The sequence below is a fragment of the Gymnoscopelus microlampas genome (assembly GCF_963454915.1).
Source record: "Gymnoscopelus microlampas genome assembly, chromosome: 22".
Classification (NCBI taxonomy): domain Eukaryota; kingdom Metazoa; phylum Chordata; class Actinopteri; order Myctophiformes; family Myctophidae; genus Gymnoscopelus; species Gymnoscopelus microlampas.
This window is the reverse complement of record NC_139959.1, coordinates 36,703,565-36,719,621: the sequence shown is the minus strand read 5'-3', so window position 1 is coordinate 36,719,621 and position 16,057 is coordinate 36,703,565. Positions and strand designations below refer to the sequence as shown.

The following is a 16,057-nucleotide window of genomic DNA, read 5'->3' as shown; positions in this document are numbered from 1 at the left end:
TCTCCTGTTCTGTTCCCTCTGGTTTTGCTGGAGCTCGAGCTCTGAGCTGCGGTACGGTGGTACGGCGGCGGCCGTGCGGTGTTGCCAGGTTTTGCGAGCCAAATAAGCGCAACCAGGAAAACAAGCCCAAAGGAAGCGACTATGGCCAAATGAGTACACTTTAGGTACACATGAGAATTTTGTTGACTAAGAATAAAATATTTTGATATTTAGTTGACTAAGACTAGACTAAGACTAAACAATTAAATATTTTATTCTTTCAGATGACTTAAACTAAATGGTGTGTTATTCAAAAGACTAAGAGTATATCAGAATTTGCTGTCAAAATTAACACTGGTATTTACCATGCAGTGTTAATCTTATTGACTAAGACTAAAACACTAAGACTACAAATATTTTGATATGTAGTCAACTAAGACTAGACTATATAAGATAAAACAATTTCAGATGACTAAATTAGGACTCAAACTAAATGATGCAATGGTGCAATTCAAAAGACTACTAAAGACTAAATCAGAATTTGCTGTCAGAATTAACACTGCTGTAAACCTATATAGTATACCTGGCTGTACTGTACATCGGCTATTTAAAAAAATCTTGCAATAGAATGTGGAAACCCATTCTAACAACACACATCTGGTACCGGGCTCCCTGACAGAAAATATTTTCAAATGTGGGTTAGCGGGACAAATTAATTTGGGGAGGTTCATGACATGAAAATATTTGAGAATATTTTGGAAGTAAGCCCAAATAATCAACTGCACGTTATAAACAACAAGCCTCCCAAAAAAAAACTCAACCCACAACTTCCAATATTTACAAGCCCAAAGTCGCTGATAATAAGCAGACATGGCAACACTGGCTGTGTTGGGGGCTGGGCTCCGACTCCAGCGGTGCAGCTTTGGAGAGGAACACACCATCACACACGACCCGCTAGCGCCACCCAGAGGCTTCTGTTGGAGAGTTGCGTCAATGAGGGGCCAGAAACAGCGCCGTGTGGCTCTGGCGCCACCTAGCGTTTTCTCGCAGGAGCAGTCAGAGACTTGTCAGCAAAAGTTCCAAGTTCACTAACCGACTTAAACTTAATAGCTAGACTTTCAAGCTCTTGTAAACAGAAAATCCATTTTCATGTGGGGATACCAACCAAGGACCATACAAAGATAAATGATCAACTTAATTTTGAAAATGTGTCTGCTTTTTTTGGTCATCAATTCCAATTGTATGAGTTCTCTGCAGTCTACCTTGCAGATGCATCTGATGACCTGTAATAATTCAGAGGGTCACTCATTGTTGCACTGGTGCTAATATCACTATAAAAGAACTAATGAACTTCACAAATTGCACATTTTGTAACCTTCAATTTGATCATATTTGCAATGAATCCTGTTCACATTAACATAAAATGACGTATCATCTTCATAATATTGCTGAAGACTAGCATGATGATTTTCACTATACATTTTGTAGACAATAATGATTTCATGTTTGTTGTTGATTTAACAGGTTAGTAGGATATAGGCTACTAACTAGGGTAACGGGCTAGATGCCATTAACAAGCAAGCTAGAAACATAATCTCTCTCCAAATTAAGCAAATCAAGCCACTCAGTTATGTCAACACACAACCACAACACTTACAGGAACGTTAGATAGTTTGTGTTAGCAAACTAGAAAGTAGAATAATTTAGATCACACGATAAATTGACATCCTGTCACTTACATGTATCAGATCTCGCAAGGATCTTCCTGAGGGATGACACTACTGATATTGGATGAGACCCACACTAACTGTATAGGGTACCCAGTGATGGAAGAAATACTCACATGTTTTGCTTACGTAAAAGTATCAATACTGCAATGTAGAATATAGTTACAAGTAAAATTCTAGTATTCAAAATGTACAAAAGTATTGGCATCAAAATATACTTTAAGTACCAAAAGTAAAGGTAGCCTACTCATTGTGCAGAATGTCCAATTTCACAAGTTCAAAATGTATGCAAATCTTTTGAAAATAGTAGATGCAACACATTGTGAGCTTGTAGATCGGCATCACAGATTTCAGTATTAGTATTTATGAGACTAGCTGAAATAGTTTGATTGGGGTCATGTCATATACCTGTACCGATTGGTTTCGGTAAGATGTAGGCAGCTCCATAAACTAACAATTTCATGTAAATAAGTAAATAGTTTCATGTCCAATCCCACAGGCAGACAAGAAGCTTCTATAGTTAGATATTGTTGGTCTGAATACCTAAACGCTCGCCCCAAAACAGAGTCGCCCTGGGCAAATCCAGCAACCTCGGAAGTCGCCAGCTGGTATTCCTCCTAATCGTAACCTCAGCCTAAACCTAACCTTATTCCTAAATGTAACCTCAGTAACTATGCCTAAACCTAACCTTATTCCTAAATGTAACCTCAGTAACTATGCCTAAACCTAACTTTATTCCTAAATGTAACCTCAGTAAACTATGCCTACACCTAACCTTATTTCTAACCTTATCCTCAGTAAAACAAATACAAGAACCTCTGGGGGAGAGAGGTCCGTGAAAAAAATGGGGGGCATTCCAGTTTCCGTTGGTCACTTGGCCACAATCGTTTTGCCCAATATTTACCAGCAGAACTACATTGGAATACAAGAACGTTCGTCCTGGGTCAAATCCGGCGACCCCGGAATGGTCACCACCAGGTATTCCTAAACATAACCTCAGTGAAAACATGTTTTAACCTAAACTCATTCCTTAACTTAATCTCAGTAAAACTATGCCCGGTCCTGAACTTATTCCTAACCTCAGTAAAACAAATTTAAGAATCACTGGAGACGAGTGGTCCACTAAACAAATGGGGGCGACTGTTTCAGTTACCATACTTTGCATAGATACCTTGTCAGGCAGAATGTGAGATTATGCCTTGGCTAACTGATAACTAACTGATGATGGTAGTCGTTGGTTCAGTGGTAGATATGCCACTAATCACGATACAGGTCATGTTTCACAAACTCACCAGTGAATACGTCGGTAACTACCCAGCTGGAAACGTACGCATGCAGTTGCACAGCCCAAAACTTAAGATTACAAATAAATATTATTACGGTCAGAAAAATGTTTTATTGAGTACACGTTTTAACTGAATAATCAAACACTTCCCTAGGCTTCACAATCAAAACGAACGGGTTCAGAAAAAAACATGACTGAACATCTTCATCAGGATTCTTCTTCTTCTCCTTCATCCACCAATCAATCACACAACCGTCCATTTACAATTTCTCACTTTTTTTTGTGGACAATGAGAACCAATAATAATAATGTAGAAAAACATGTTTACATTTCCTGACAAAAAGGAGGAAAAAATATAGGCAAACATGGGAAAGCTAATCATATCAGATTAAAAAAACAAAACATTTAACAAAAGAAAAAGAAAAAAAAAGGGAGTTCACATGTGAGAAGACAATCTGATGCGCAACAGTTTTAGACAAATCCCTCAAACTGAGACATTTAATAACAAAAAAAAAACGAAAGGAAAATATCATTACAGGTTAAAAAAAGCCCGTATAGCTCCAGTTGCCATTGACAGTGATGTGTGTGGGGTTTAGACAACCTGGTATGCAACGAGTTCTTGGCAGACCATTTCAGACTTGGACAGTTTTATGCAGAGAGGTCGCTGCTGTTGAAACGGTCTTGGTCGTACACCTCGGCGACGACCTTGCGACCGCCGAACCAGCGGTCGTTTAGGGCCTCGATGGCCTTGTTCATTTCCGAGGCCATGGAGAACTCGACAAAGATCTTGACGATGATGTCCGCGTCCTCCTCCTCGCCTTGCTTCTCCTGGTAGATGATGACTCTGTTGACGGCGCCGAACTTGCCGCACTCCTCCGTGACCTCGCCCTCCAGCTCGTCATCGATGTCCTCCGGCCCCACCATGTTTCGGAGCACCATCACCGTGGACTGCAGAGCGGGGGAGGAAAAAAAAACAAGAACTGAGGGAGCACCAACTTACATCACCTTCTCATTGGAGAGTGAACAAGACTTTCTACATATAAATTATGTGCCCCTTAGTCTTCCATTTATTTCAAGCATAGATAGATAGATAAATACACACATTTCTTTAAGTGCATTTCGGATGCAGGTCCGAAACCACGTAAAGCTGAATCCAGGGCTGTCACAAGTTTACTATTAATTGTCACACAAATAATTAACGATTTAATTGTGTTTTAGTGAACATTGGAACATAGGGATAAAAACGTAATTTCTGTTTGCCTTTTAGGCTTCGTAATCCAAAAATTGCACAGGGCAGATATGCCAAATAACTGAAACATACAAAGAAGTTACTGACATTTAATGATTTTCAAAATAGCAGAAATAGCAACGTGTCACGGAGTGATGTGTTGTAAGCTTGTAGATCAACTATTTCTGCTATTTTTAGAAAATGTTTGAAAATATATGAAATGATTTCAACATGGATACGATTATGACGATTATGCAAAATAATTGAGGCAATTATGTAAAAATTGTGACAACCCTAGAATTCACACCATCCATCACCAGAGATTTTTTTTTATGTGGTGTCATAATTAAACGTAACGTTGATATAGAACGCTGACAATCAAGAAGATAAAATCATGGCAACTTCATGTCAAAAAGGTTTGGTATAGACAATGTGTTGGAACCTTAACGCTTAACTAGAACGTGGCAGTGAATTACTGCTACCAGTGTTAACGGACCTCATCTCCACATCACATCAACTCACCTCATTTTTTCTAAGCAGTTTCTGCATGACCATGTGTCTGGCACTGCTGCCAGAGATGCTCATGTGCTCTTGGTCGCTCAACATCTCCTGTCCCGTCCCGTCCTGCTGACTCTCCTCCTTCTCCTTCTTCTCCTGCAGTAGGTTCTGGGCCGCGGCGGCCATGGCTTGGCTAGAGAGGACCGGCGGCGACGACAGCACAGGGTTCACGAGCCCCACCTGGGGAAGCACCGGCATTGTCGGCCGCACTGGAGTCACACCTGTCCGGGAAGGCAGAGATTCAGGACAAGGTGGCGCCACGACAACGCCAGAGAAATATTATTGACTAATGTGGAGTGACTGCCAGTGAATTCCTAACATCAGTGAAGGTTAAGACAGAATTAGGCATTTGTACCCGACATTTTCTCAATGATTAGGTGAAGTTGAATAATAATGCAATGTATTTTAACCACTTTAACCCCAATCTGGAAACCTATTTGGTAAAAAAAAAAAAAAAAAATGTCCCCCTTTGTTTTCTGCCTCTGGAGGCACCACCTCATTTTCTGTGTAGAGACAGGAACTGGCTTTGGCTCCTCCTCTTTCTTAGTCCACTTCCTCCCGGGGTTGCTTCTGAGTTTATGTTGTTTGGGGCAGTGGTGCTGACAGAGAATCTGTCTTGAGAGATTGCTTTAACCCCGACATCGCGAAATTTGGGCAAACATTTTTGAAAATCTTTCAAAGATGGATCTACAAGCTCACAACACGTCACACGATGTGAGCTTGTAGATCTGCCATGTCCAATGTTGTTTGTTTTTGGAAATATTAGGAACACTTTATAGGGCTTAACTGGTTAAAATTGCATTGGGTCCACCAAAATTACCTATGTGGAGCTCCTATACAAGTCACTCATAATGATAGCTCAGATTTATGTGTTAATATTTTATGCTATGTCGATGAATTGAATACATAGGACCACAAGTCCCCTAGACTTTTTTTGTGTTATCCTTATGGCTGTAGGGCCCCATTTTTGCCAGTGCCTTACCCACTATCCCTAAACTTCTTTGGCATTTTTTTGACTATTTTTAAAAATATTTTAAAATAGTTCTACTTGCCGATCTACATCAATACACTGTGAGCTTGTAGAGGCTATTTGAACTATTTGAAAATGTTTTTTAAAAACAGTAAAAAATGGCAAAGTAGTTTAGGGATAACGGGTAAGGCACCGGCGAAAATAGGGCCCTTAATGTTTTACTGTACCACGTGCCGCCGTTTACATTTCTGACTAATAAAGTATTCAATCAATAAAAAAATATATACAGCTCTTTTCAAAATACCCAAAGTTGCTTTATACATAGAAGAAAATGGAGGAAGGAACCAAACTTAACTCATGTTAATCAGGTTACTGATAAACCTCGATTACTGCAGGTTTTACTACTCACTCAGCTACTCAATTCACGCTTTTCGTTACACACCTGTGATAACTCCTGGCGCCTGGGCAGCCATGACGGCCTGAGGCATACCCATTTGCTGACCAAGAAGCTGGGGCGCGGCTAACGCCCCAAGGACTGATGCCCCGGCAACAGCCTCCTTGAGAGAGGGGGGGCCGGAGACATTAGGCAAGGGAAACACACAGAAACACAGGCACAAGGCAGCACAGTCAACGATCACACTGCGTGACACACACGGTGAGAGCTAAACCACACCTTGTTCTTCCTCACCTCTCCCAACAACGACAACACACTTCAAGCTCACTAAAACAGTGTTTTACGCTTCTCTATCATCATCAAACGCATTCATCTCTCTATAAGCAAGCGGGCAAGTACACGTACAGGAGGAAAAAAGAACAACAACAAGAGAACAAAGGGTTCAGAATCAACACATGCTACACAATGCAGTATTTTACCTTTCAAACAATATTTTTTGACAAAGTGATCTGAACTACGGGTGAATGTGTTTGTAGTGGCTAGAGAGGTATGACTCAAAGAGGATGAAGAGGTATGACTCAGAGGATAAATTAGCTTACACACCTTATCAGCAAATTGGGTGGCTTTGTATCCTCTTTTTTTTTTAAATAACTATAAAATGTGCCATTATAACCCATTAAGACCTGAGGCGATTCTTAATATTTATTTCTAAATCCTAACAGTTTTTTGAAAAAAATAAAAATAAATATTTTTTCAAGATTTTTCTACAAGCTCATAGCGCGGCACTCGGTGCCGCGCTATGAGCTTGTATATCTGCTATATTTGAAGAGCAAAAGAAATCTAAAGTGACACAGATGCGTTCCAGGTCTTAATGGGATAAAGGAAATGGCACCGAGAACAGATATAACTGTCTTCTCAGTTTTTAAACTTATTGTTTAACACATGTAGAAGCATGTTCTTCTATTCTGCGGGGATGAAAAAGTCAGATTTGTGCTCAAAGTCATCTGTCGTGTTTCAGAATAAACGGTTGAGCATTCAAATTGGGGAAAGGACAAGTTAATGTTTCATTGTTATGGTTGTACATATATTAAGCTTCATAATTTTCACCTATGCTATTTTTGGTTATCAGATAAAGTTTTAAGTCTAGCTAAATCTGAATTATATTTACCTGGAAGGCCATTAAATCCCTTTGGAAGGGATTCATACTTGCCTGGGCCGTTATCTTAGCGGTAGCTGCCGCTGCGGCTACAGCCGCTGCGGGCGGCAGACCGCCGGGGGTGGTGGGGGTCAGCATGGGCATGGGTGGCGTCACGGCTTTGCCCACCCTCAGGTACTGACCCCCCAGGTCAAAGAGGTTCATGGACGACACTGCGTCCAGGGCAGACTGTGGCTTCTCATACTCTGGGGATAAAAGAAGGTGTAGTTTAGTAGCTGAGGCAACAGGCGTTAGGACTAGGGATGGCCAACCGATAACCTTTAAGAAATCGGCAACCGGTTAATACTAACGATTAAAATGAATCGTTCAATTTTTTTCCCCAATTTTTTTAAGGGCCAAAATGTTTTTAAATCGTTTTTTGGCCAAGTCTACACCTGCAACCACACGTGACTTCCACTTTATTCCCTTCAAAATAAAATTTATTTTGGCCCTTAAAAAATGTTTTCCTTAACGGTTATCGATCAATTAATCTGTAAGGCCTAATGGTAGCCGCCTAGCCGGTTAATAAAATGTCTCCATTTGGCCATCCCTAGTTAGGACAACACCCACAGCTTTGAGGGCCTTTCCACAGGCAAGCTCACCGATGAAGCCAAAGCTCCTGTGGCGTCCCGTGGTCGGGTCCCTGGCCAACGTGCACGACTTGATCCGTCCGAAGGCCTCAAATACACTCTTGATGTCCTCGTCCGAGAGGTCGGGGTGGACGGACGCTACGTAGATCCGATTGAAGGCGCGTGCCTCCTCTGCCAGCTGGTCAATGATGGGTTGCGCCTGACCGATGTTACTTGGCCGCCCCACCTACAGCACAGATCATACCAGCACATGGCTACTGAATAGGGGGGTTCATGTGGAGCCGACTACTGAATAGGGGGGGTTTCATGGAGCCAACCGTTAAAGACGCATTAACCGCAAACCTCAACCAGAGACCACTGAGAGCTTAATAACCACCCACCAAATATCACTGAACTGATTAAATAAGGGACTCTCCTCCACTTTGTCGCCAACTTTTCCACCAGCCCTGCTTAGCTGCATCTCCACTAGACCATCCAGCCGAGGTCTGAGTCTGGTTTGGGAACTCCAGTAGATCTAATCGATAATCCTAGCCTGTATACCAGCCCTGTTATAGCCTAGCAGCCAGAACGCTACGATTAGGTTATGGTATGGTTGGGTTGGTTTACAGGCTAATTATCAAAGTACTTTGCTAAATCAATGTATAATCTACCAAAAGGTTATAGTAAGTGTAATAGATATATAAGATAAAATAAATTGTAGAATAAACCAATCGCACTGAAACACTAGGCCAATCATCTCTTGTGATGCTCACACGCATTCTAACCTAAGCTGAAACTCAATTCAAAGCCAGTCTCTTCCTGTCAATAAAAAAAATGCCTCTTCAGGATGCCTACAGATGTGCAGCTAAGATCGAGTGGCAACACTAAACATTAAGCTGATCTCTGAAATAATACTGTAATTCCAGGTAAAGCCTTTCATAGTTACACTAAAAATCAATAGTTCGCTTGTAATTGCATTGTAATAAGAGCTACACGCCTTTTCATAGTGGAAAACATCAAGCCCTTTTCCGTATGCATATTACCACTTAATGAAATTACAATGCAACTACAAAAATGCACTTAAAAGAAAACATAAAAAAACCCAAACCAAATTGTGTATTTTTGACAACACCGTTATTACACTGGGAACTACAGCCTTATTAGCAAACCACAAGATCAACTTTTGTGTACAGCGTGACCACACTGACTGAGCTAGTTGGAACAACAACGACCCAGGGAACGCCAAACGATCGCCTACACACACACACACACACACTACTGCTAAATCGCTCTTCTTCCCAACGCGTTTGCCCTAAAGAGACCTGAGCCAAACAAAGGGCCCCGTTTGAGCTACCCTACGTCAGACGAACGTATAGGGTGTGACGGGATCTGTGCTGCAGGTGGGGCGGCCAAGCAACACCAACCAGGCGCAGCCCATCATCAGCACATCGTGGACAAAGAGAGCAGCGTCAGGGAGCACCGCAGGGCGCGGTCCTACTGGAGCGGGTTCACTAAGACAATGTGGTGACATCATGGAGAGCAAGAGAAAACAGCACAAAAAAACACAACACATGGCAAATACACTCACACATACACGCAAGCACACGCACCTGGAAAGCAACGGACACGTACACAAAAGCAAAAATAAAAAAAGCAAAAAGGAGGGAAAGAAGATGAGAGCGTATTTAGATTACTTTCAGACATTCAAACGATTCAAATTTAGTCAAAAAAATAATTTCACATTGTTAACAAATTAACAAGCAGTGAGATGAGAAAAACGACTCGGGATCCTAAAATAAAACAAAAGAAAAAGAGGGTTAAACGACTAGAGGGCGCTGGTTGTCCTGGTTTTTGTGCATGGATGGATCCCTACAGTACATGACCAGGGCCACTCACCTTAATGTTTCGCCCACCCAGCATGACGGAATTCATCTGCTCCAGAGCCAGCTGTGCTGCCTCTGGGACGTCATACTCCACAAAGGCAAAGCCCTGGATAACACATCAGGGAAGAGAACGTGTTACAATACCTATGGACATCCATCCATGGCAAAGGGAGCTCTAGCCGTGGTCCGGAGCGTTAGCGAGGGTTCTCGCTAACGCTCTGCCAGGCGCGGTGCTATTATTACCATAGACTGAAACTCCCACTAACGTGCAAGGTCTCCAACTGTAGTGTACAAAATAAAGAAAACAATTTCGCTACTCATCGAAACAAAGGCTGTTTTGTGTTGTTAAAGGACTATTCTCCATGGTGGGAAACATCTCAGGACCCCGCCTTCTCTGTGTAATACACTTTTTTGGGAGAAAAGGAAAGGAAATATGTCCGCCAGACGGAAATTATTTTATTTACTCAACTGTGCCCTCTACAGATCTGGTCAATGGTCATTTATATTGACCAGATCTGTATTTGCAATCCTCAACCACTGTTCCAAGCGTAAACTATAGCCGAGAAAAAAATTGCATTCATGATTTGTTCATCAAACATCTAATTAGAGCCCAACAAATGCCCGATTTTTTAGTTTGACCAATAATTTGTGAAAAATCAATTAGGGGGGAAATAGTTTTAAAAAAACATAAAATAGTAAATCTACAATCACACAACGAATCACATGTTCTGAGCTTGTCAATATATTTTTGAAATTTTCACCTACTATAATGACTTGCCCAAAATAGGGATGTCAGGTTGATAATCGGCTGCATAAATAACGATACCCATGTCGACAAAAAAGGCAATAACCGCTATAGGCGTGGTCCTACAACTTAAAATCGGCACACATTGGACTGCAGCGGTGGGAGGAACACGAACCTTGTGCTTCATCGTAACAGAGTCCCAAGACATGTCAATGCTCTTGATGGGCCCAAAGGGAGCAAAGGCCTGTCTTATGGTATCCTCGCCGAGCTCGTAGTAAATGGAGCCCACATACACACGACACATGATGGCTAGAGCCCGTTGTCGCTGAGCCGCCACCTGCCGATCAAGGAGAACAATGCATTTTCAGCATTCGGGTGTTGCAGCAACGAGAAGAACTCACAGACACACACAAATCTAAATATGTATGAGTAAATGCTGCTCTTTTACAGTAACATATTTGATATTTCCATGTGGGATTAGTATGGGCCATATTTTGACAATTTTACAAGTGATTCCATTAGAAAAAAAGGACCAGCTACAATGACAGTTAGAAAGTCATGTTTTCTTGTAAAAGATGCACTATTTGGTGGACTGAAAATGGCACGGATTGAGGCAGAGTTACAAATAAAAGAAGGTTTACAGTCCATTTTCATCGGGAATGCGCACAGAAAAAAAAGTGAAATAGTGTATTGACCGATTGTAAAGGTGAGAGTGGATCTCCAAATCCCATCGTCACTGCTGCCATCTGAAAAGACAGCAAAGATGAAGAAAAAGTAGGTTAGGCATCACCGAGCTTTGCTGTTTCATTGCTTTGAATACAAGTGTTTAAAACGCTATGTCTATCTAACAGACCATACCAGTAAACGTTGTCATTCAAACTATACACAGGACAAGTGCACAGCAGAATGAAATTACGTTTTGACCGGCTCATGAATGTAATCAATATCTACTATAAAAAACATATACACACACACACACACACACACACACATATATATATATACACATATGTATATATATACATGTACATACACATATATATACATATACATGTGTATATATATATATATATACATATACATACACATATATATACATATACATGTGTGTGTATATATATATATACATATATGTATATATACACATATATACATATATGTATATATATACATATATACAGGTCTGGCGGACATTTTAGTCATTTTACTTCTAGACCTCCCCTAACCTATATCCCATATTTTTTTTATTAACTTGTTTCAATGTAATTACTATATATATATATATATATATATATATATATATATATATATATATATATATATATATATATATATATATATATATATATATATATATATATATATGTATGTATGTATGTATGTATGTATATATATATATATGTATATGTGTATATATATATATGTATATATATGTGTGTATATATATATATATATATATATATATATATATATATATATATATATATATATATATATATATATATATATATATATATATATATATATATATACATACATATAGTAATTACATTGAAACAAGTTAATAAAAAAAATATGGGATATAGGTTAGGGGAGGTCTAGAAGTAAAATGACTAAAATGTCCACCAGACCTGGAACGCATCTGTGTCACTTTAGATTTCTTTGGCTATTCAAAAATAGCAGATATACAAGCTCATGGCGCGGCACTCGGCCGCGCCATGAGCTTGTAGATTTGCTATTTTTGAAAAATCTTGAAAAGGATTTAGATTTTTTTAACATTCGCCTCAGGTCTTAATGGGTTAAGTAGAGCCATATGAAATCCGTTTTATTTTTTTCCCAATTCCGTTTTATTTTTTCCCAAATTCTGTTTTTTCCATTTTAATATTTCTGAATTCTGTATTTTGCTTTTTATGCTCATTTTTACCATAAAAAAAAGTGTCTGGTAAGTGGAAATGAATAAATGTTCAAGATATAACAGTCCATACATGGCCCTTGTTGTGTTATACGCAAAAATGTTCCCAAAATAATTCGGTGACTTCGGTCTGAGCATGCGCAAAATGGCGTCGCGCATGTATTATTGTTTCTATCGTCTTTCTAAGACTATTTCTACGTGGATTTTACTATTTATAAAGTAGGATGTGGCCATGCAAAATGGTGGTGTCCCGTGGATTTGTAAAAATTCGCGGTAAAAAAAAATATTTTACCGCGATTTTTTTTTTTTTTCCAAATTCTGCAATATTCCGTGTTTTATTCCAATTCCATTTTTATTGGTCATTTCCGCGATTCCGTCCGCGATTCCGTTAACACGGATTTCATATGGCTCTAGGGTTAAGTGATATCTGAGCATAGGTTTGTTGAGGATGCCTCCAAAAGGTTTCATTGTGCATTCATCTCACCTGCAGGTTGGTAAGCTGCTGCTGTTGATGGGCAATGGTCTGCTTCACCAAGACACTCTTAATGCTTTGCTCCATCGCATACTTCTTTGCCTGAAAAAACAGGGTACACTTCAGAACGCAATAAATGTCACGTGCGTTAAAAAAAGCGGCCCTTTTCATGCAAATTCTGTTGTATTTGGAGCGTTATGTTTTCATACAAGTGCTGTAGCAAAAATTTCGTATTTTGCTTCTTGTACCTGTAGAGAGCGGTGACAAATAAAAAAAGAAATTCTTATATGTGACATGTTATGACTAGAGTGTGGAGGAGATGTGGTGTGGTCGGTTATACCCTCTGAAGTGCCTCCTGCTGCTCCGGGGTGAGAGGCGGCAGGCCAAGCTTGGAGCCTGTGCCCTGTCCATTCTCCATCGTCAGGACTTCTCCTCCCTGAAGAGCAGACGGAAAACATTAACACAAAAAACTTTTTTTTTGTTTTACTAAAACAAACAGAAAAACTATATATCAGTGGCCAAAAATACAAAACAGAAATAAAATTCCCCTGCATTGAATGACTTGTGTGATTTGAAACATTCATATGTCAGATACACACATAAACCCACTGGGGACCACACAGGCTCCTTACCTACACAACCCGCTAATCGCTGGGTCCACCAGACTGAGGCAGGACACCCCCCAAGGGGAAGAAGACTGATGGGGGGGGAAGCTTTAACAATTCAACAAATTCTATGATAGGAGAGAAAATGCCTTCAGACTGATGGTAAAAAAAACAACAGCCAGCGTGTATCATTTAACTTTTAGTACTTGGTTCACAACATTTCACATTGTGTGTGCCATTTATGTTAAGTTCATCTAAATGTGAATGCTTGCCCTTTGTTACATTGGTATAACAATGAAAGGTCGTTTCCTAGCACCTGTGTAATTAAACATCCTAATACAAGAGTCTAGTAATCTAATACTAGAGTCTAATATTAGTGAAAAAGGACCCGCTTGGATCGCTGTTTCCATTGAATATGAGGAGAGTGTAAGATTGGCAATTTTGACCAAAATGGTTACTAAATTAAAACATTTTTAAATGTTCAAATGTAAAGTATAAATGATTTGAACATGCACGGTACATCAATGTCAGATCTACATTTATCCTTCAACTTCTTATTTATTGTTTATGTTTATGCCCAAAATGATCGGAAAAGCAGGTTTAGTAGCAGGTTTAGTAGCAATTGTAGAAATAGGCCTTAATTGTCAAACGTTCATTCATGTTCTAATCATGTATACTTTACATTATTTAAAATAATACTTTCCAAATATAACATTTTGTAACAAAATAGCCCATTTTACATCGAGATACCCACTCTTCCTTAAAGCCCACTGTTCCTGTTACTTATCCATCTACACACCAAATGTCTTCGCCAGAAAATTGCCAATCTACAAGCTCGCAACGCGTTTTAGATCTTATAGATCAGCTATTTTATAGTGACTGTTCCCCCCCTAGAATTGGGATGCTGGCTGGGTTCAAGTGGTTAAGCGAAGCTTCCTTCCAAGATGTCTTTTATGGGTTCAGATTACTTTATTTACCATAATTTGTAGCAACTTAATTGCCTTAGTTCAGTGGTTTTCAACCTTTTTTGCATCAAGGACCCCCACATTGACACATATTAACCCAGGGACCCCCGATTTGAAAAAATATGCCAGGGACTCATCCATTTTGATTTCTTGGGGGTCCCAATCTACACAGTAGTATCATCATCAGTGTTCATTTAACTCTGAGTGTACCAATGAAACTTCATTTGTACACTCAGAGTTACAGACACACAAGGTTCAATTTGGTTCCTAATAATTTGTCTGGGGACCCCCTGGAACCCATTCAAGGACCACTGGTGGTCCCCGAACCACTGGTTGAGAACCACTGCCTTAGTTGACCTTCGTGTATCATGGTATAATTGAATCATGTATTTAATCATATAAAAACAACAGACATTAAGTGATGATAGAAACGGGGCCTACAGACTGAACTGAAGCCCAGCTAGGTTTTGGTTTCTTTCTGAATGAAACGTTGTCGTGATCAGTGTTGCCATGTTTCGAGAGAGAAATAAGCGTCCAGGTCTAGGAAAACAAGGCCAAAAGAAGCAACAACTAAGCCACATGATAAGCACTTTAAATGTAATATATGCATCTGCTATTTTCAAAAACTCCTTGAACTAAAATGTGGAATACTTGGCATATTTTTTTTAAACATCCCAACACAACACAAATTCTCCCTGGCGCAAAATATTTATGAAAATATTTGAGAACTACTGATTTTTTAAAAAAAAAATGCCAAATGAGTACACTTGAGGTACATCGGCTATTTGAAAATAGCAGATCTACAAGCTCACGAGGCCTTGTGAGCTTGTAGGTCTGCTATTTTCAAAAACTCCTGAACTAGAATGTGATTTTTTTAAAATATTTTGCTCCCTGGCACAAAACATTTATGGAAATATTCGAGAACCACTAGTTTAAAAAAAATGACGACAATAATTTGCAAGCAAGCCTAAATAAGCAACTACACCTTTTTAGAAACAACCCCCAAAGTCGCTTACAATAAACGGACATGGCAACAATGGTCGTGATCGCTAAAAAACACGCAGGAAGAGCTAACGTTAGCCAGGTTACGTAATATTCAATACGCCCCCACATGACCCCCAAAACAACTAATAATAACTACAAACACCACCTCTGCACGCTAAGCTTAATACATGTATTTATAATAATTTCCAGATGCTCCGTTTTAGGCAGCTCAACGCATTTTGAGGCCCGTTAGCATGCGATGTAGCTAAGCTAACGCGTTAGCCTAGCTAGCTAGCTAGCCTATTGAGTCAGTAGTTGTTCAGCATCAATATGCCGCCAGAAACGCGCTCGAGCGTCTTTCCCCCCGTTAATACAACCCACACTAGGATTTTTACTGAATAAGCAGATAAATAAGCACATACATATTATATATCACGCATTTCTTGCGCAATAAATGTGTTAATATTGCAATTAAAGAGGTATTCTTAGGCATGAATTTACCGCAGTGTCCGTTACCGCCATGAAGCTCGAGCACACCGTCTATCCAGGAAGGAACAGACCGGTGGAAAGTCAGAGTGACTTCTTC

At 39.8% G+C, this 16,057-nt stretch overlaps 1 protein-coding gene across 3 annotated transcripts; it reads right to left on the bottom strand.

Annotated features, from left to right (window-relative positions):
* Positions 1-3,079: 3,079 nt before the first annotated feature.
* On the bottom strand, positions 3,080-16,031 carry LOC311039287 (poly(U)-binding-splicing factor PUF60-like). Of its 3 annotated transcripts, XM_084049044.1 has the most exons (12): positions 15,973-16,026; positions 13,550-13,650; positions 13,258-13,353; positions 12,930-13,019; positions 11,229-11,279; positions 10,709-10,870; positions 9,802-9,894; positions 7,939-8,152; positions 7,310-7,542; positions 6,190-6,304; positions 4,742-4,998; positions 3,080-3,939 (listed from the first exon to the last, which is right to left on the bottom strand). In XM_084049044.1, exons 3-12 carry the CDS (start codon positions 13,333-13,335, stop codon positions 3,640-3,642), a joined length of 1,593 nt encoding a protein of 530 aa, XP_083905170.1. In that variant the 5' UTR covers positions 13,336-13,353; positions 13,550-13,650; positions 15,973-16,026; the 3' UTR covers positions 3,080-3,639. The 3 variants fall into 3 exon arrangements, with proteins under 3 accessions (XP_083905170.1, XP_083905169.1, XP_083905171.1); XM_084049043.1 differs by lacking the exon at positions 13,550-13,650 and having other exon boundaries at positions 15,973-16,031; XM_084049045.1 differs by lacking the exon at positions 13,550-13,650 and having other exon boundaries at positions 7,352-7,542; positions 15,973-16,031.
* Between the last annotated feature and the right edge of the window lie 26 nt (positions 16,032-16,057).